The sequence below is a fragment of the Glandiceps talaboti genome, chromosome 16 (genome assembly GCF_964340395.1).
Source record: "Glandiceps talaboti chromosome 16, keGlaTala1.1, whole genome shotgun sequence".
Taxonomy (NCBI): Eukaryota; Metazoa; Hemichordata; class Enteropneusta; family Spengelidae; genus Glandiceps; species Glandiceps talaboti.
The window spans coordinates 3,712,861-3,734,173 of NC_135564.1; the positions used below are offsets into that span (position 1 = coordinate 3,712,861).

At 38.6% G+C, this 21,313-nt stretch overlaps 3 protein-coding genes across 3 annotated transcripts in view; 2 read left to right on the forward strand and 1 right to left on the reverse strand.

Moving 5' to 3' along the window:
- The window catches only part of LOC144447798 (tubulin beta chain-like), a 3,583-nt gene extending 915 nt beyond the window's left edge, over nucleotides 1-2,668 (forward strand). Inside the window, exons 2-4 of the mRNA XM_078137886.1 lie at nucleotides 288-507; nucleotides 638-753; nucleotides 1,330-2,668. Of these exons, the coding sequence (XP_077994012.1) occupies nucleotides 288-507; nucleotides 638-753; nucleotides 1,330-2,277 (1,284 nt within the window). The 3' untranslated portion in view covers nucleotides 2,278-2,668. The remainder of the gene's footprint in view (nucleotides 1-287; nucleotides 508-637; nucleotides 754-1,329) is intronic.
- A 4,764-nt stretch (nucleotides 2,669-7,432) lies between these two features.
- LOC144447846 (tubulin beta-4 chain-like) lies at nucleotides 7,433-13,372 on the forward strand. The gene is made up of 4 exons (XM_078137962.1): nucleotides 7,433-7,605; nucleotides 10,474-10,693; nucleotides 11,422-11,537; nucleotides 11,962-13,372. The coding sequence occupies exons 1-4, from the start codon at nucleotides 7,549-7,551 to the stop codon at nucleotides 12,910-12,912; spliced, it is 1,344 nt and encodes a 447-aa protein (XP_077994088.1). The 5' UTR covers nucleotides 7,433-7,548; the 3' UTR covers nucleotides 12,913-13,372.
- A 1,186-nt stretch (nucleotides 13,373-14,558) lies between these two features.
- On the reverse strand, nucleotides 14,559-20,627 carry LOC144447291 (serine hydrolase BPHL-like). The gene is made up of 6 exons (XM_078137212.1): nucleotides 20,526-20,627; nucleotides 19,011-19,114; nucleotides 18,479-18,645; nucleotides 18,222-18,375; nucleotides 17,313-17,568; nucleotides 14,559-16,759 (listed from the first exon to the last, which is right to left on the reverse strand). The coding sequence occupies exons 1-6, from the start codon at nucleotides 20,618-20,620 to the stop codon at nucleotides 16,669-16,671; spliced, it is 867 nt and encodes a 288-aa protein (XP_077993338.1). The 5' UTR covers nucleotides 20,621-20,627; the 3' UTR covers nucleotides 14,559-16,668.
- Nucleotides 20,628-21,313: the final 686 nt, after the last annotated feature.

A 21,313-nucleotide genomic window follows, 5' to 3' on the forward strand; every position in this document is an offset into this window, starting at 1 on the left:
TACAAATTTGTAGTCCGAAAACACGTGACACACTGAATGGCCCAATCAATTTAAAGGGTCTTATGAGATCTCTTCCACTTGATAGAAATGATTTGAAGCCATCTACTATAGCAATGACGAGACGTATTACATTTTTTTTCCTTTGACGGGGTGGGGGGAGGTGTTACACACCCAAAGCACATATAAAAGAGCAGTTGTATTCTAATACTTTGCAAGCATGGCACGTACTTGAGTTTCTTTCCCTTTTCCCCATCCAATAATCCGCTCTTTGTTCCTTTGTGTAATAGTTCTGGGAAGTCATCTCCGATGAACACGGTATCGACCCAACCGGTACCTACCATGGCGATTCCGATCTGCAGTTGGAAAGAATCAACGTATACTACAATGAAGCTACTGGTGGCAAATATGTACCTCGTGCCATATTGGTAGATTTGGAGCCAGGAACTATGGACTCTGTCCGTTCTGGACCATTCGGCCAGATCTTCAGACCAGACAACTTCGTTTTCGGTAAGTTTGATATCTGCACGACATAAAATATTTCATCTACTGTGTTTGTTGTTTTAAGAAATGATCCATGGCAATTGTTTTACATTAAACATGTTACTAAAATGATAATTACATTCTTATTCTTCAACAGGTCAGAGTGGTGCTGGGAACAACTGGGCCAAAGGTCACTACACAGAGGGTGCTGAACTCGTAGATTCAGTTTTAGATGTAGTTAGAAAAGAAACAGAAAGCTGCGATTGTCTGCAGGTGTGTTATAATGAAACCCTAAATCGCTACATGTCTCGTTGTACATTATACAGTCCCTGCTTTACTGTGTTATGTGTACCAAGTTGTCTGTCTGTCTGTCTGTCTGTCTGTCTGTCTGTCTGTCTGTCTGTCTGTCTGTCCGTCTGTCTGTCTCTTTGTTTGTTTCTATGTACATTCACCCATCTATGTTTGTATGTATATGTATATGTATATGTATATGTATATGTATATGTATATGTATATGTATGTATGCATGTATGCATGTATGTATGCATGTATGTATGTATGTATGTATGTATGTATGTATGTAAGTATGTATGTATGTATGTATGTATGTATGTATGTATGTAATTCACTCTACTTCTCTGTCTGTTTCTTTCACTCACACACACACACACACACACACACACACACACACACACACACACATAGTCTCACTCTGCCTCTCTGTGTTTCCCTCTGTGTACCTATTTTCTCTCTCAGTCAGTCTCTCTCTCTGCCTATCTCTCTCCTTTGTATTGCACGAAAAATAATAAACAAGCTGTACTTGACTTGATGTATTTCTTTCTTTTCCAGGGTTTCCAACTTGCACATTCCCTTGGTGGTGGTACCGGATCCGGTATGGGTACACTCCTCATCAGCAAGATCCGTGAAGAATATCCAGATCGTATCATGAACACATTCAGTGTTGTACCATCACCAAAAGTATCAGACACTGTGGTAGAACCTTACAATGCCACTCTATCAGTTCATCAGCTGGTAGAAAACACAGACGAAACGTACTGTATTGACAATGAAGCCCTGTACGATATCTGCTTCCGTACCTTGAAACTGACCACCCCAACATACGGTGACTTGAACCATCTCGTTTCTGCTACCATGAGTGGTGTCACTACCTGTCTCCGTTTCCCAGGTCAACTCAACGCTGACCTCCGTAAGCTGGCAGTCAACATGGTACCTTTCCCACGTCTTCACTTCTTCATGCCAGGTTTCGCTCCTCTGACCAGCCGTGGTAACCAGCAATACCGTGCCCTGACTGTGCCAGAGCTGACCATACAGATGTTTGATTCCAAGAACATGATGGCTGCTTGCGATCCTCGTCATGGCCGTTACCTCACCGTTGCAGCAATCTTCCGTGGTCGTATGTCCATGAAGGAAGTCGATGAGCAGATGTTGAACGTCCAGAACAAGAACAGCAGCTACTTCGTTGAATGGATCCCCAACAACGTCAAGACCGCTGTCTGTGACATCCCACCACGTGGTTTGAAGATGTCCGCCACTTTCGTCGGTAACAGCACCGCCATCCAAGAGCTCTTCAAGCGTGTGTCCGAGCAGTTCACAGCTATGTTCCGTCGTAAGGCTTTCTTGCATTGGTACACTGGTGAAGGTATGGATGAAATGGAATTCACTGAAGCCGAGTCCAACATGAATGATCTGGTGTCTGAATACCAACAGTACCAGGATGCCACAGCTGAAGAGGAGGGTGAATTCGATGAGGAGGAGGAGGGAGAAGAAGAAGCCTAAGCCGACACAAAGAAAGACAATGATTGATCAAAGAAAAGAATTAGTTAGCCAACCACATAAAGTGAAATGAAAGGACTGGAATGTCATGTGAAAGTATTCTTGATATGATAAAGTTATAGATGTTCCAGCGAACAACAATCCAATCCATTGCTTGGTTGGTTGGTGAATTGTCATCAGTTGGCTCGTTATGTCTTTGTCTTCATTTATCACGTGCTCTGTAACAGACCAAATGTATGAATGTTATCACGACTGACTTAACAAATTGCCTTGTGGATTCTTGGTAATAACTTTTCAGTTCTTAGTGAACAATCTTCTTTTGCATATTGATATATAAAGGGACACAGTCCAGCATATGCTTACGTTTTATGCTTCATTTAATAAAGTCATATTTGCCAAAACAAATACTTGAGAATTAATACTTGTGTGGGAAGGGGGTGAGTGAGTGAGTGAGTGAGTGAGTGAGTGAGTGAGTGAGTGAGTGAGTGAGTGAGTGAGTGAGTGAGTGAGTGAGTGAGTGAGTGAGTGAGTGAGTGAGTGTATATATAAATATTTCATGCTAGCTATTTTGTATTGGCTTCAGACCCTCTCTCTGATTATACTATCAGTGTCATAATATAACGTACCATGACTAATTTCATCTGGTTTACTTTCCTCTCCACGAGTTCCATGCAGTCAATGGTCTCCTTATATTACACAATTTTAAATGTATGTAGGTAGAGAGAATTAAAGTTTATGAATAGCTACATCATAAGACCATACTATTACTGAAATAGGAATGTGATATTAGCACGAACTTCCTCTAATCCATCGCCGATAAGGAAATCACAGTAGTACAAGTTAATGCAACTAATTATACCCGTGACATGCTTAGACAAAGAATGGAAATAACAGCAGCTATAATTTGGTACTATAATTAATCTTTAAATTCGAGGGAATCATCCTATTTCAATTCTTTTAACTTTATCATGTGCTCGACAGTCGTCACACCCAGCGCACGATGTATGTTGGCTGTTAGAATTTCGACCACTGATGGCAAAGTGCAGTTGTTAATAATACGGGATTTTGAACAATTGTAACGATTTTGACGAATTGTGTCCTTCATTTTTCTCGAAGTAAACAGGGGGCAATCTATTTTCTGATCAGTAGCTCCAGGGAACCATTTGTCTTTTGTATTCATTACTAATGGAGCTGTGGTTGATAAGTATTCATGTTGTAATAGAGTGAAACGTCTGTTTAAACTACTCCTTCAATCGTTTAGGATGACTGATGATCATAATTTACCAGACTTAGGTCAGATTGTGATAACAATATCCGTCTTAACAATCAAGCTAATCTAATAATAGATATTGGATAGATGGATCTCTGTGTAAAACAGGCATTGTAAATTATTGTGACATCACATTTTAATCACCATTATTAATATGTATGTATGTATGTATGTATGTATGTATGTATGTATGTATGTATGTATGTACATCCATATGCATGCCTGTCTGCGTGTGTTGTCTTTCAATTCACTGTAGCACACACCAAGTTACATATTTCCCTTGACTGAAAATACCTATATAATCCATTGTGCTTAAATTACCGTCTTCGGTTGCATTAACAATCGTCTTCTGACAGGGGTTTCGCATTCTCACAAGCCAGAGCACATATTTCTACTGATTCAGAAGCAATGTTTTGGACAGTGCCGTAAAGAGGGCTGTGGTTTACGACGTTTGTACGTTTTGGACAGTGCCGTAAAGAGGTCTGACCAGTGGTTTACGACGTTGGGTTTTGATCGCCTTTTCATTCTAACGACGAATACTAGTAACTGTTTATGTGTTATCCCTGAATATTGATACTAGGTTTGAATTCTGGCAATAACATGTCATAGTTTTAGTGTCCAGTATGCTTTAGTCAGTATCATACTACAAATACAACGAGTGCCAAGACAAAGAGATTACGTCATCACCTGAGGGTTTTCCATAAACCCTTGCAGAACTTATCCCAAAAATGGTAGAACACATACAAAAGCAGTAGTAGGGCTTTACAGAAGTTCAAGGTCGAGAAACTTACGAAGGTGCTAATTTATCTCCCAAAATCATCTGTAAATTGTAAATTCATAGCAGTAATCGCCATAAGTGTACTAAAGGCAGATATAAACCTGACTGTGACTTTTCCTTTGATATCATTGTATCAATTATCTCTCCCTACAAAAAATATCATTTTATGCCCCTTTAACTTAGAAGTAATAATGCTGTATGAATATGACAGAGTGTGAAGTCAGTGACCCCTGACACGTGATAATACATTACTCAATGTAAGTATTATTGCCTAACCGCTTATGACTCACACAATAATTCATAACAAGACTCAACTGTCAAAAATAATATTTATGTTATCAAATATCAAAATATTTCAGCAGTGTGTTCAAATGTTTTATTTTATCTTAGCTTTCCCAATCTAAATCATTTATTAAAACCAATGGTATTTGAAGAAATCAAATTAATTATGATGTCGATAATTGATTACTCTGGTTGTACATATTTATATAACGCAATATCAATTTCGTTGCGCGAAATTTTACACGTAATGTACATATTATTTATTGATTTTCCCACCTTTGTCTCTGAATTGATAAAAAGGAAATCGGACTTGAAATTTGTTTTCAAGATATTCATTCTGTTCCATCGTTACTATGGTTATGCAGTTCATTGTTACCACGGTTATAAAGTTCATTGTTACCACGGTTATAAAGCTACTATATACATGCATTCTCTACACATTCGCAATCACTCAACTGAAGTTATTGATTTTGAGGTATTGCCACAGGCGCTACAGTAATCTTCGTGGCATCGCAGACAAGGAAAAGACAGCCTAGCAACGAACTTGAACTTTTGCCATTGTTAGAACGATTATCCCGGGAAAAAGTTATCACATGTCTGTCGACGTCGTTGTCCATTTAACCAGATTGTTAAAACTTATTGGCTATCACATGTATGTGTTATTTTCTCCATTGTGATATGTACAAGGAAACTTGTATTTTGGAGGGAGTAAGCAATATCCTTTTCCAACCAAAAATCAATTGACAATACACATGGCTTCATCATTCCTATCTAAAGCAGCTGAATAGTTCTAAACCTTACATACAACATGACATCTATGCAAACACTTTTGGCGGGAAAATGGATATAAATTGCAGACATTATAGTTGAGGCAATCAAATTACTGCCGTGTTGACTCTATGACTTCCAAGACACATAAATCTCATTATGCATTACGTCATCAAAGTAACGTCGGATGATAATTGATATTTGAACAATAGCTTCAATGAAATTTGCACACATTAAAATTAATTACTCTCCATTTTACATTCTAACAGTTGTCACAGAAAGGAGGGTTTTCTTTGTCTATGCTGTCAGAAAGACTAACATATCTTCATTTGAGATATACAATGCATTTCAATCTGATATATTTTACCGTTTTAACGTTTCATTATTTTTCAGAATGTTATTCTGTTTTATAAAAACACCAGCGTGTACACAAGCTTGATGTCTATGTGTAGGCAGATCAATCAGTCTGATTAGCTGAAGTACTAGTCATTGATGGTTTTGCTATGTACACTGAATTGATGTCCATGTGTAAACAGATCAATCAGTCCGAGTTCCTGAAATTGATGGTACTGCTATATACACCGACTTGTTGTCTGTGTACAAAGTATGGGTAGAGTTCGGTCTATGTTTGATTGTTTATCATGAACATACACAAGTTTGCATGTATCAGGTGGTATAACCATTTGTCACAAAAATTATACCAACTACAGCTGTATACTCGGGCGTTGCTATGTCTTATTATATGTTCATATTGGCAGTACGTGTTAATGTAAGCATCTACGAATAAAGTCAAACAGCCGAATTCCATTTTCTTGGAAATACTAAGTCTCTTGGACAAAAGATGTGATACAGTGAATATTTACTGGTTCAATTAAATGGTATATCTCATACAGTACTGAAACTATGTTGTCATAGCAACACATCGGATTATTTCAAATTAGCGAGAACGTCCAATATTTGTCTGTGGTAGCAAGGTTAATAAGAGGTGAAAGGAGAGGTTTTTAATATATGCTGAGATTATAAACGATCAATCGAATTAATCAATCAATATATCTATCAATCAATCAACCAATCAATCACTCACTCCAACCATCAATAAGTCAGTACATTGTATCCACGTATTTGCAGTCACAGAAAACTAGACCGCCATGAATCAATGTTGCAAACATTAACGAGTTGTGAAGGACAGTAAAATAAAACGTTACCTTGACCTGGCCAAAATCGAACAAAATCTATGCATGAATTAGCACCATTCATTACGAAGCAACAACGTGACTAATATCCAGAGACAAGTATGCGCACACTCACAAAAATACAGAGGCGATTAAATATTTCAATAATTTAGAAACGGAAGTATTGTGATGATGATTTCTAGTGTAACATGAAACATGGAGTCAGACGATAAATGCACATGATGAATTGTTGAACTGAATATTACAAGCATTTATCATGTGAAATGCTGAAGTGTAAGACAAGTGTAACACTACACTGGCTACCACGATTGTGATATCCACTGAAACATGATACGGATTGAAAAGAAACTAATATATATAATATGTTCATTTATCTGTCACGTCACATCGTCTGACCCATCACGTCTGAGTGCGGAAGTCTAGGGTGTCAAACCTTTAAGTGTTGTATTGTTATGTACACATACTCCGATCATAATTATGGCATAATGGATATTCTCTTGAAACACGTGAAATGAACATATTTGCTGTTATTGTTCTTGAGGAGAAGTGAAGTATAATTAATTTCGGTGAGCTAATTTGAATATGGATGCCTGTCTGTCTGGGTTTAGCTGATGTTGTCGGTGATAAATGATGCTGGAAAATAAAGCCGCAAATTCAGTCATTCACAAACTACTTTGGAATGCGTTGTGTATTTTCATTACGTTTTAAGGTATTGGACGTAAAAATGACGATTTACTGTTACAATGAAATGAGATTAAAGATCAGCATCATACGATTGCTATAATGTTAATTATTAGGAAATAGTCCACGGCGGAAGAACACAAGGGTTGTTCACACAGTATAAATGACATGCCCCTTCATAGATATTGAGAAGCTGCAGTAGCGATTGTGATATTGTCTCAGTTCAGTGGGGAGCGACTGTGAAATTATTGCTTACCCCTTTTTCATTCTAGTTAAAAGGCGTGACATAAAATTTTGTCAAAATGCGTGAAATTGTACATCTGCAGGCTGGACAGTGTGGTAACCAGATCGGCGCCAAGGTAACCCATCTTCTCTCTTTAATTCTTTGACATTTTTCTTTGGAAAATGTTTAGATTTAAAGCGGGCGTTGGACGCTACGATATGAAAGGCTGTCTCAGTGCCCAGCTGGGCTTTGATATAAGCAAGTTTCACAATCTCTATCTTTTACTATCTGAGTAATATGAACATAAAATCTTTATCAAATACAGTCGTTCTTCTCTCTAAAAAATAAAATTCATGATGTTTACAGTCACGGTAATTAATTATATTAAATATTCCGTCCTGACAGTATTCATTATTTATGGCAATCAACACATAGTGGCATTTATTATCAATTTATAATATTTAAATTAGTAGATATGCAAATTAGTCGGATATTTAAATTAGGGGTTCGTAACTTGACGGTGATGACTCATTCTCTAGCCTATCGCGTTTCCCAGGCAACTAGGGAGGATACTGCTCTGTGGTCGACACGCGTGAGCAAATAAGCATTGGTAGGAGAATGGGGCCTTAGATAGGGACTGGAACAATTGATGTGATAACGTGTGTTGGCTTCACCCTTACGGCTTAGCATACTAGGTAGTTACACCAGGTGTAAATCAGGTATCAATTCACACCAGGTGTAAATCAGTTATATGCTGTATTGGCTGAAGTAACCAGTCTTTGTATCATGAAAAATGAACACAGTCGTTCTTGGAGTATTGATATCGGTGGTTAATTTTATCACTTACATAATATTACAACTGTATGCTTACTTGAAATCCAAATAATACAATAATTAATATAATTAATACATTAGTCAATACGATAATTTTGACAAACATGATTACTCTCTATACAACTGCCCACTTTATCGCCTTCATCGTCGTCGTCGTTGTTAACGTTGTCGCCGTTGTAGTCGTCGTCGCCATCATCATCATCATCATCACCACCACCACCACCACCACCACCACCACCACCACCACCACCATCATCATCATCATCAACATCACCATCATCATCATCATCATCATCATTATCATCATCATCATCATCATCATCATCATCATCATTTTTATCATCAGTACCTGCATCGGCTACAATGTTGACAATAATCCCCGAATAACAATACTACTAGTCAGGCGGTCTATGAGCTTTTGACTAATTTTACACCAGGATTCTTCAAAACTCTTCGACAAGCTTAAGGCTAAACGGTACAAATCAAGAACAGATGACTCCTGACAATAAATTGCTCGGCGAACATCTACGTATCCTCGACCAATATCCTATGTCAAACAGACTGGTGTATTGTTTGTCACGGTTTTTACGCTAAGTAGTCGCTACGAAATCCCTAAATGAGAAATACATTAACGGTATTATGTCGTGAAGTTGTTCATTCAATGCAATAGAAAGGGGCTCCCATTATCGTTAACCGCTACTTGTTATACTGTTATCCGGTGAATAAGCCTCTAATTATGAGTATACCAGTTAGAACTAATGCACTTAGGGTTTTTCTTTCAACCGCTTCTTCTAAATTTCCAAGGCATAAAATAGAGTTTGGATATTAGTATTTTAAGCAGCCTGGCACGTTCAGATTTTGTATGGCAAAGCCACGACGTCTACTAAATGACAACATTCATAGTGTAGAGGATTTGAACAAATGGACGTATTAGCTTACTACTTGTTCTGTGTCAATCAAACATTATCGCAAGTCTGAATATTTTTTCCGACGCAACGAAAAATATTAAAAGGGTGTGTAAATCAATGCTGTCGTATATGGGACATTGGATTAGCCGGTGTAATAATGACTGCATTGTTTCTGTACTGTCGGACATGGTATAAATACTGTCCTGGGATCTCCTTAACTTGTCTGAGATACAATCATAATAAATGAACTGTCAACAGTCACTAACGTGTTATAAGAATCAATTAAAGTGCCCCTGTACAAAAAATGTGTGTTTATAATTAGCCATATTAAAGAGCAATGATTTCACAAATTCTGGTTATTCTGTACTAGAACCCTTCATGAATTGACTCTAAGCTCACAGGTGACTGTGAAATAACCCATTTCGTACCCCATTACGTTTTGTGAATAATTTGTATGCAGACAAGAAAACTAAGTCTGAATTTCAGCCAGTGAAGTATTTCGTGCATAGGAAAATAAAAGAAATATGTGCATGTAATCCGTCTACGGGGTGAATGTGAGGTTTTAGTATGCAGACATCGTTTTGTTGTCAAGAGTTGATATAGTGAGAATGCCAGATATACTTAGATTGATAGGCTGATTACAGTGCAGGTCTACATCGAAGAGTCAACCAGTTCTTGTAATCTTACATTTAGTGAGCAATTATTCCTTTTAATGTGAAAGGGCAAGCTGTCGTGGATGCGCCACGAATACTGATAATAAACATTTAGATCATTTTCATTCGTTCCCCGCTAATTTAAAATAACCCCTCTTCCTCCCCCATCTCTCTCTCTCTCTCTCTCTCTCTCTCTCTCTCTCTCTCTCTCTCTCTCTCTCTCTCTCTCTCTCTCTCTCTCTCTCTCTCTCTCTCTCTCTCTCTCTCTCTCTCTCTCTCTCTCTCTCTCTCTCTTCAACAAAACAAAGGCAAAAGGAAATAGACATACTTAAGTGCACGATTGGAGACAAATATTGTGGCAAGTACCCATTACACCCTTTGTTAGTATCCCAACAATGTGGTTAACGTTTTTTTAAACTCCAAAATATATACAACTAGGCAGAAGAAAAAACAGTGCAAGTGTTGATAGCGCGTCACCTAAGACAGCGCCCCCACCCATACCACAATGCTTTCATTCGTTTAATAAAAAGACAGTTTTTTGTAGTCAGAAAATCAACGTTATTTTACGTTCTCCGTGAGTCCTTTACGAGTCCTTTCTCTCTCCATTAGTTCTGGGAAGTCATCTCTGACGAACACGGTATCGACCAAACTGGTTCATACCATGGCGATTCCGATCTGCAGTTGGAAAGAATCAACGTATACTACAATGAAGCCACTGGTGGCAGATACGTTCCAAGAGCAATCCTGATGGATTTGGAGCCAGGAACTATGGACTCTGTCCGATCTGGTCCCTTTGGTCAAATATTCAGACCAGACAATTTTGTCTTTGGTAAGTACAACTTTGTAACCACATGCACATCACTGAACAAATATAGTGTCATGTATACCCCAGATACTTGTTTTAGTATTACTATCTCAACAAGATTTCTATCTCAAGAAGTTCTCATCGTGTAGTGACATCAAGTCAAGTCTGGACTATGTTGCGGACGTATAGTACAATCATTCAGGCGTTTGTTTGCGGAAATATGGGGAGTTTAATCCATTTTGATATTCGAGGACAAGTAACTTGACACCCAAATAAAAGATAAACCTATGTAAATCGAAAGTTGGAGTGAACCAATATAATGAAACAGTGAACAAATAGATCGTTATGGTAGTATGATTGCTAACATGTTAATTTGAAGTATTTCATCCGACTGTCGTTATTACCATGTTTATAGTTGAAGTTTTATGATGCTGATCAAACAATTTCATCTAATCTGTGTCAAATCTCTGCAGATATTTCATGTTGACTACGTATTGAGACTACAGGTTGTCTGAGATTTAGAGGAAATTGTCGAGATCTGCTCAACCATGGAGGTAGAACACAGTTAACGCCATGGCACAAGAAAGGTTCTCAGCTACATATCCATCGACAAAAAGAAATACTATGGCCCGTTCAAAAGTCGATTCATAAACCTTTCCCAGTCGAAAGCCAAAATTCCTGTTCGATAAAAAGACCGTTTATTTTTCTACAATTGTGACAACCCTTACCAATTCTCATATAAACTCCTTCAGGTCAGAGTGGTGCTGGTAACAACTGGGCCAAGGGTCATTATACAGAGGGTGCTGAGCTTATTGATTCCGTGCTTGATGTGGTCCGAAAAGAAGCTGAGAGCTGTGACTGTCTACAGGTATGTGTCTCCCCTAATACATCCATGGTCTGACTTAGTCTCAGTTATCCAGACTCTCACCGCTGGGGGCTCTACTATGAGACCACCAGATTCATCTGCCAGTGGGTGGTTTCGTAGTAAAGCTCCAGCTTTGTGAGTCTGGGTAACCGAGACTATGTCTGACTTGATACTTAGCAAGGCGACTATACTAGTCAAATATACAAACAAGAACACGTCAATCAAGAAATACCATGTCCAAGATATCTAGCCTGCCATGTTCAATGCAACATAGAATGTAACTTGGCTTGTGGCTTTAGTGACAGACTACATTGACATTTGATTCTAGCTCTAACAAACAGCACTGTTCTTGATAGATAAAATAAATGAGTACACGCATAATCCTATACAGAGGGTGGAATCTTAATGTTCGCTATCTCTATTTCAGGGTTTCCAACTTACACATTCACTTGGTGGTGGTACTGGATCTGGTATGGGTACACTTCTTATCAGCAAGGTCCGTGAAGAATATCCAGATCGTATCATGAACACATTCAGTGTTGTACCATCACCAAAAGTATCAGACACTGTGGTAGAACCATACAACTGCACCTTGTCTGTTCATCAGCTGGTAGAAAACACAGATGAAACATTCTGTATCGACAATGAAGCCCTGTACGATATCTGTTTCCGTACCTTGAAACTGACCACCCCAACCTATGGTGATTTGAACCATCTCGTTTCTGCTACCATGAGTGGTGTCACTACCTGTCTCCGTTTCCCAGGTCAACTCAATGCTGATCTCCGTAAATTGGCTGTCAACATGGTACCCTTCCCACGTCTTCACTTCTTCATGCCAGGTTTCGCTCCTCTGACCAGCCGTGGTAGCCAGCAATACCGTGCCCTGACTGTACCAGAGCTGACACAACAGATGTTCGATGCCAAGAACATGATGGCTGCTTGTGATCCTCGTCATGGCCGTTATCTTACTGTTGCTGCCATCTTCCGTGGCCGAATGTCCATGAAGGAAGTTGACGAGCAAATGCTGAATGTCCAGAACAAGAACAGCAGCTATTTCGTTGAATGGATCCCCAACAACGTCAAGACCGCTGTCTGTGATATCCCACCACGTGGTCTTAAGATGTCTGTTTGCTTCATCGGTAACAGCACCGCTATCCAAGAACTATTCAAGAGAGTTTCCGAGCAGTTCACAGCTATGTTCCGTCGTAAGGCTTTCTTGCATTGGTACACTGGTGAAGGTATGGATGAAATGGAATTCACTGAAGCCGAGTCCAACATGAATGATTTGGTGTCTGAATATCAACAGTACCAGGATGCCACAGCTGAAGAGGATGGTGAATTCGACGAGGATGAGGGAGAAATGGAAGACGAAGGTTAAGAGGAAAACACACGAGATTCCTCATAGTTGTCCCTTCTGAACTTTCGACGTGTGGTGTATTTTCGATGGATATACACAACTATTTTCCCAATGAATGTTCGTTCTTCTACTTTCATTTTTGGAAAGATGGTTAATGCTATCAAAACAACTGATAGGGCATTTAGTATTCCGTGCTTCATCAGTCTTACATGGCAATCATGCATATAACATTTACTGCTGTCAGTTCCGTTACATTGGCATTGACATGTTGTTTCTTTTACACAAATGATTTACTTTCCTGCTACCTCGTATCGACGTTATATACACTGCCGTGCAAATGAACAGATATCGTTAAGCTATGTCGTTATGTTACACATAACACATAACATGACATAGCTGTGCAAATTTGAACGTGACAGCTACTTTGTAATTCACTGTGATATCGACCATAGCTTTTTGTATTATATTGTCAATAAATGCTGTGCGAAGTTATGTATGAAAACAATGGCTTTGGTGTATATGACATTTCTTTGGTTGTGTAATGTTGTGGTAGCTCAATAGCTTAGCCTGTTTACATCGCGATTTGTGATTTTGCATTGAGGTTTCACTAACCACTTGTAATGCTATTAATGGCAACTGATTATTTGAAAATCATATGTTCAAACTGATTGATTTGAAAAAATACACTAAAACTGATTGGTTACAATGTGGAGTGATTACGTACATCAGCATAATTGACAATATTCAAATGAAATCAATATCTAAATGTTGAGCTGAGCACAAGAGCAACATAATTTACATATAATATCTACAAACAGGAATGCTGATAACTGCTATTGGGGGCGTAGCTAAATTAATTGGTTGCCATGGATAACATTACAAGTGGTTAGTGAGACAGTGAAGTAAAATCACAGACTGAGATGTAAACAGGATACCATGGCCAAACTTTCATTTCAGAAACTCACATGCATTGGTTGCATCCAGCCTTCCCTCTCTGGGGTAGGTCCAACTCGGCCCATTGCCAACTCAGCCCATTACAAACTTCGCCCAGGGGATTACCAACTCGGCCCAGGTGATTGCCAACTCGGCCCACTGTGTCGTACGTTAATTTGTCATCATAGAAATGATATTCTGAACAAGCAGATACAGAAGACAAGCCAAGGTCCATCCAGACTCGGCCTAGTCCTACTGCACTCCTGCACTTTTAAGGTACACGGGGACGAATCGCCTCAACTATTTGATGATGGTATAATTCTGTAAACAGTTTTGTGTATGTATGTATGTATGTATGTATGTATGTATGTATGTATGTATGTGTGTGTGTGTGTGTGTGTGTGTGTGTGTGTGTGTGTGTGTGTGTATGTATGTATGTATGTACGTACATACGTACGTACGTACGTACGTACGTATGTACGTATGTACGTTGTACATACATACATCTGTCTGTCTGTCTATATGTAAGTATATCTGACTGTGTATATACATATGTTTGACTGACTGGTGGTGGTCTGCCTGACAAGTCACATGTCATTTGTTAATAGGTACACTGATAGAAATTTACAACTTAGATCATGTATCAGACCACTGAGACAACAAAGAGACTATTTGGTACAAATGATAAAAAATAACTTTTTTAATTCGTAGTTTCCAAATATATCATCCTTTTCAAAAACAAATGTAGTTGCTTAATTGAACAGACAAAATTACCAACAAACACCCTGAATGATGTGTGTCACATATGCATTAAAAAAAATAGCAAACATCAGATGTAAACTCTGTGGTAGGGCAAAAGTAGCTGCCAATGAAGGCAGCAATGGATAGCATTGATGCATAGAAGTATGCCATTGAGGATGTATCAAGGACCACTATACTAGTATGTCTGTACTGTGAGAAATGAGGCATGATTTCAAAACTACTAGTCTGACAGGAAATTGCACTAGTCAGGGACCTCAGACCACCATAATTTTTAACCCCTGTTTGTGCTTTCAGCAAAATTTCAGTTACAGGAAGCAAGACTTAGTAAAAAAAGAAGTATCTAAGTTTAATAGTACTGGTTAATTTTATCATTGTTATGATACCGTGGCAGATTTATGTCTTTGTTGATACATATTGGGTAGGATTTCAATCTTGAAGGCTTCTTTTACTAGACCCTGTTAATTTTTAGTAGATGAGTCATACAAAAATTGCAACAAAAATATCATTTCAAGATTGATGATATTAGGACACCATACGCCAAATCAATTCTCTAAACTTACAAGGTTAACATCTTTAAAATCTGTCTCTATGTAAAAAAATAGAAGGGCAAAAGCATACTGTATAAAATCATTATTTTTATAATGATTTATGGAAAACAATGTTTGTCAGAACCACTCCTTGGGACTGTCTCAGATTGTCCTCTAAGCTCAGACCCAATCCTAGGGTCTGTCTCAGATTGTCCTCTAAGCTCAGAACCACTCCTAGGCACTATCTCAGATTGTTGTCTAAGCTCAGAACCAATCCTAGGGTCTGTCTCAGATTGTTGTCTAAGCTCAGAACCAATCCCAGGGTCTGTCTCAGATTGTCCTCTAAGCCAATCCTATGGACTATCTCAGATTGTCCCCTAAGCTAAGAACCAATCCTCGGGACTACCTCAGATTGTCCCCTAAGCTCAGAACCAATCCTCGGGACTACCTCAGATTGTCCCCTAAGCTCAGAACAATCCTCGGGACTACCTCAGATTGTCCTCTAAGCTCAGAACCAATCCTATGGACTACCTCAGATTGTCCCCTAAGCTAAGAACCAATCCTAGGGTCTGTCTCAGATTGTCCTCTAAGCTAAGAACCAATCCTCGGGACTACCTCAGATTGTCCCCTAAGCTCAGAACCAATCGTAGGGACTATCTCAGATTGTCCCCTAAGCTCAGAACCAAGCTAGGGTCTGTCTCAGATTGTCCTCTAAGCCAATCCTAGGCACTATCTCAGATTGTTGTCTAAGCTCAGAACCAATCCTAGGGTCTGTCTCAGATTGTCCTCTAAGCCAATCCTAGGGACTATCTCAGATTGTCCCCTAAGCTAAGAACCAATCCTATGGACTACCTCAGATTGTCCCCTAAGCTCAGAACCAATCCTGGGGTCTGTCTCAGATTGTCCTCTAAGCCAATCCTAGGGACTATGTCAGATTGTCCCCTAAGCTCAGAACCAATCCTCGGGACTACCTCAGATTGTCCCCTAAGCTCAGAACCAATCCTCGGGACTACCTCAGATTGTCCCCTAAGCTCAGAACCAATCCTCGGGACTACCTCAGATTGTCCTCTAAGTTCAGAACCAATCCTTGGGACTACCTCAGATTGACCCCTAAGCTCAGAACCAATCCTCGGGACTACCTCAGATTGTCCCCTAAGCTCAGAACCAATCCTCGGGACTACCTCAGATTGTCCTCTAAGTTCAGAACCAGTAGCACTGTCTCAGCCTACATCGAGTGAAGAACCCATCTCTTCAATATCAGTAAATTTCATTTCCTCAATTACTCAACAATCTGAAAGAGTCCTTAAACAAGTAACCCAACAACCTATTAAAGGGATGCTCATATGATTGTACATTTGATAAACAATGATGTAAACAAAGAACTTCTAACACTAAATAGCCAGAGATGCTCCGCAAAGTAAGAGGATACCTCTCAACTGACAGACAAACCTCAATATGGATATCATGGTTATAACAGCACATAGAGTTAATGAGTTACCTTATACCCTTTCATGTTCAATGTTATGGGCACAAAATTTGAGTAAATGTCATTTTTTTATTCTAACAAGAACTCTTCTGCTAATTTGTTGAATTCCTCTGGATATCTCAAATGAAGATTGTGTTTACCCTCTGGCCAATTTACCAATCTGTAAGATAAACAAAAAACAAACAAAAATGAAAATGTCTTTCTCAACCACACTGTACACAAGGAAAAGTGCAAATACCTCAAGTATGCCACACTGGTAGTTATTCCTCGTGGAGTTCTGTTGACATTACACAGAAATGTGTTTATTCGAAATAACAAATTTTGTTTAAAAAACTACGAACAACAATATGTTCACATGATTTCATGAACATGGAATGTTCATTTGCATACAAGTATCCAAGACTGTTTTCTGTTTTACACTTCAGTATGAAATTATAAATGTATACAGACAAATACTCACTCATACGTGTAATAAAAGCACAAAAGAACTGATAAATTCATCAATTTACTTTCATCAGATAAAGTACATATTCTTCAATGTCTTGCTGTATTTACATTTCATGCTAGAGAGATTTATGTAAATTTATAATAATTTCATTTGTAACATTTCCACTGACTTAATTTATTCATAATTATAGCCTGTCTTCAACAACTAAGCAACTACATGTCTATATTTTCACCAGCATTTCAGTTATAAAAAGATTAATTTTTACCTTGATCCCTTGATTTTTTGGTGTAAGTTATCAGGATGATACTGAGGAACCAAGGCATCTTTCTGTCCGTGTACAATCAATGTTGGACATGTGATATGTGCTAGCTCTCCATCACATATATCTCCATTATTATCCTTGTAGTACCAAGTGATTCCATCACACCAAAGATTCCAGATTTCTTGAAAATGTTCTTCTCCGTAAACAGCTATCATTGGGGCACGCATACGCTCACTCCATTTTGATATGTCTCTGGTTACTACACAGACAAAGGAACACATTTTCCATAAAGATGTCAATAAAAGTGATAGACCAGTAATACAACACACCCTCGGTACGTCATGCATCTTGGGGTCACTGTATCCCCAATATCATATACTATAACCCAAGTATTGGAATACGGTAAGTGTTTTTGTAAGAGTAGGAAGGAGATAAAATCTCCCAAATGCCTGTGTAATTTACAATTTCACAATCAATACATATGGTACAATATTTTTGGTAATGCATACCTATGGTGTGATCATTTTGATTTGAACAATTTCCCAACTAGACTGTGGCCCTACATAACATCCCACCAAATACAAAGACAATTAAACCAATGGTTTTCAGTTTTTAAGTTCTTTTTACACACACACACACACACACACACACACACACACACACACACACACACACACACACACACACACACACACATCTGCACATGCTGACAAACACTTTGCAATGCCTAGAGCAGTACTGAACTTGTAAGTTATAAACCAGTTGTGCAAAAAAAAAGTAATGGTTTGGTAGGTAAAGTGTATCTGAGTTCCCAGTCACTTTATTTTAAGACAACTTACCTTGAGTTTGCACAGTGATAGATTAGTCCGTGAATGTATGTATGTATGTAAAAGAAGGAACAAGACATCTTACCTAAATACAATTTCACATCATTTTCACTAACAAATGAATTGCCTCCCCAGATGATCATTTTATTCACTGAAGCAGAAAACTTAGCAGCAATTATCATTGCTGTTATAGCACCATCACTCCAACCAAGTAGAGAATATCTATGAAATCCAAGTGCCTGCAAATAAAGTAAAACAACAATGGTGTTGTAAGCACAACTGTAAAATTTATGATATTCAAAAAAAAAATTAGAATACTGATCTGAAATTATCAAATCTTACTTTCATGAGATCTGCAGCATCTTTTGCATCCCTGTCAAAGAAATTCTTAGGATAGTCCCTGTTTGGCGGTCTAGATTTGCCATGCCCTCTTGGATCCCAGGCAATAACTGTAAACTTTTCACGGTTCAGTCGTTCCAACTGAGGACTGAAATCAGTTTGTGATGTACCTGCATGATGGAAAGCAGTATGTGTGATATAAAACTCAATAGGAGAACAGTGAACAGGCCATACAATAGTTTGTAAGATATGACATTCATGTCACGCTATCAGCCAACACTCACAGTGGTTTAAAAGCATGATAGGGTTGAACAACAGTCTAATTGTACAGTAGTTGATACACATAAATTTGTGTCAACCCACTGTAGTAAACCCCTGACAATGTTGATGAAATGTCAGTGAAAATTTGAGATTATTTTGAATAATTTTCTGACTGTGAGCAGCAATGCATGAACTTGCATAATAAAAGATGTAACATCTTTGACTAATGGGTCAAGAAAACAAAATAACGAAGTGAGAGAATATAAGTACCAACCTATTGCACCTGGTAGCAGTAACATAGGATGGTCCCCACTACCAGCTTTCTCATAGTGTATATTTACTCCATTCACTTCCTGTCTGTGTTGGGTTATGTCTGAACTGTAAATCAACAATGACAATAAAAACTCAAGACAGTATGTACATATTGTGGAAATCTGGATGATCAGACAAAATCACAGTTCAAAAAAAAAAATTCAGGGGTTCTCAAGATTCATAAATCAACTTTCAGAATGAAAAACAGGAAAATAAAAATACATTTTGTTGTTTAGGTAAGCTTTCCTGTATTATAAATATGTTTGAGTGGGAGGGGCTGTAAAAAAGAAATACTGGAATTCTGCAAAAGGGGTAGAGGCGTCAGCTTGTGAACACACATCTGAAATGAGCAGCAAATTCTACTCAGCTGAGGAAATATTATGGGGGAATGAGATTTATAATGTTTGGTTCTGGTGATTTGCAGTCTATACTAACTGCTATCTATACTGGCATTGGCTATTTGTGTGCACACAGAAAATAGTGGGTACTATAATTATTGGGTACTATAGATGGTACGTATTGGTACTGCTATGCTACCGTGTCATCTACACCTTAGTCTGTGTGTGCTTGTTATGTGACTTGAATCATAGACCCTATGGTCTATGCTTGAATATGGTGATCTAAATAGTGACACCAGAAACTAAAATATTGCAAAAATGCTCATCATGCATGTAGGTACCCTGCTTGAGACAAGTCCATGAGAGGCCGGTTCAGTTCATGTTGGGTAATGTCAAAATACGTTATACTAGTTCAGGTCAGGTCATCTAAGGTCAGATTCTTTGACGTTCATGATTCATGTCTGGTCGTAGTCTTGCTGCTAGACGTTCGGGCTTTCTTTCGATGCTATAAGTTACTATAAGCGAACGAAGTTCGCATGTGAGGGCCTGCCATCCTCGATAGCGTTGTTCGGCTGTGTGTCGTATTTTATCGGAAGAACATCCGAGGGCTATCTGATAGACTAGTCTGGTCGTAGCTTACAGGCGGTGCACGAGTCTATATTGCTGACTTGACTCACAGGCATTTGTTTCCCGAGTTATGTCTCAGAATATCAGAATACAATAAAATGTCGATAATATCGTTAATATTGACGTAGTTAGCCAACTATATATGAAAGGGGTAAAATTACACTTGTTTCTGTGATCGCGCAAGTTCACTCACCGGGGTTCTACTTCCATGGTCGTAGACACCTATAAACACCAGTCTGTAGATTATGAGCTAATCTCGGACCAGGTCAGTTATTGGCAGGTACTAGGTAGTATAGTTGGCAAATCATTGGGCAAGGCCAAGGTAGTCTAGTGCTATCTGTCATCCGATCTTAATGATTCGATACCACGTTGGCATCCAGACTAAGGTCAAGGGTCCAACAACAGGGACAGAAAATCTTGTCCGCAAAACCCCACGCAAGTCTTCATCTTCGGCCACTTCATAAATTGTATAAATCGAAGCGCCAACTAAATGGAGACGATATCATACTTACCTCATCGTTCTTACCGTTACTGGTTGGGGTCTTCTGAGATGACAATGAAGTGAGAACAGACGACGTACAAGCGATGTCGTTCTAAGCGCCGCCATTTTTGGGGAAGCCCTTGTACGTGACGTACTTCCGGAAACCCCCAAGTTAAGACCACATAACAACAACACATGGTCGAACACTGTTGAATCATCATGACCATATGAAGTTAAACATTTTGCCTGACTGTCTCTTGTTTACATTTACTTGCAGTCAGTTCCTTTAATAATGAAATCATGAATGTATTCGTGTCCCATAATACATCCATGATGAAATGAATGGGAAAAAGTCAGACATTTCTTTTAATTATAAGAACGAGAAAATAAAGAACATGTAACTTGTTTGCGGGTTATTATTTTGTCTTTTCACAAAACTTTTTTATCTATTCATGTGTGTGTGTGTGTGTGTGTGTGTGTGTGTGTGTGTGTGTGTGTGTGCGTGTGCGCGCGCCCGCACGCGTTTATGGATATTGTCGACAAAGAAAATTGGTTATTTGTCTTTTCTTAGAAAAACTACCCTCCTCCCCTTCCCTTACAAGATAAGTATACTCCAACAACAATATACAAGTATTAGGCCTATGCAGTATCCTTTTTTTCACCTCATGACCTAAAACACTTAAAGAATAGTATATTAAGGGGTTAAACAGTTCTTTATATCACCTGAAAATATTGAAACACATGATTTGATGATATGTTTGTTTCATTTCTCTAGAAGGTGCATGTGGAGGTGGACAATATAGATGAGCTATCTGGTAT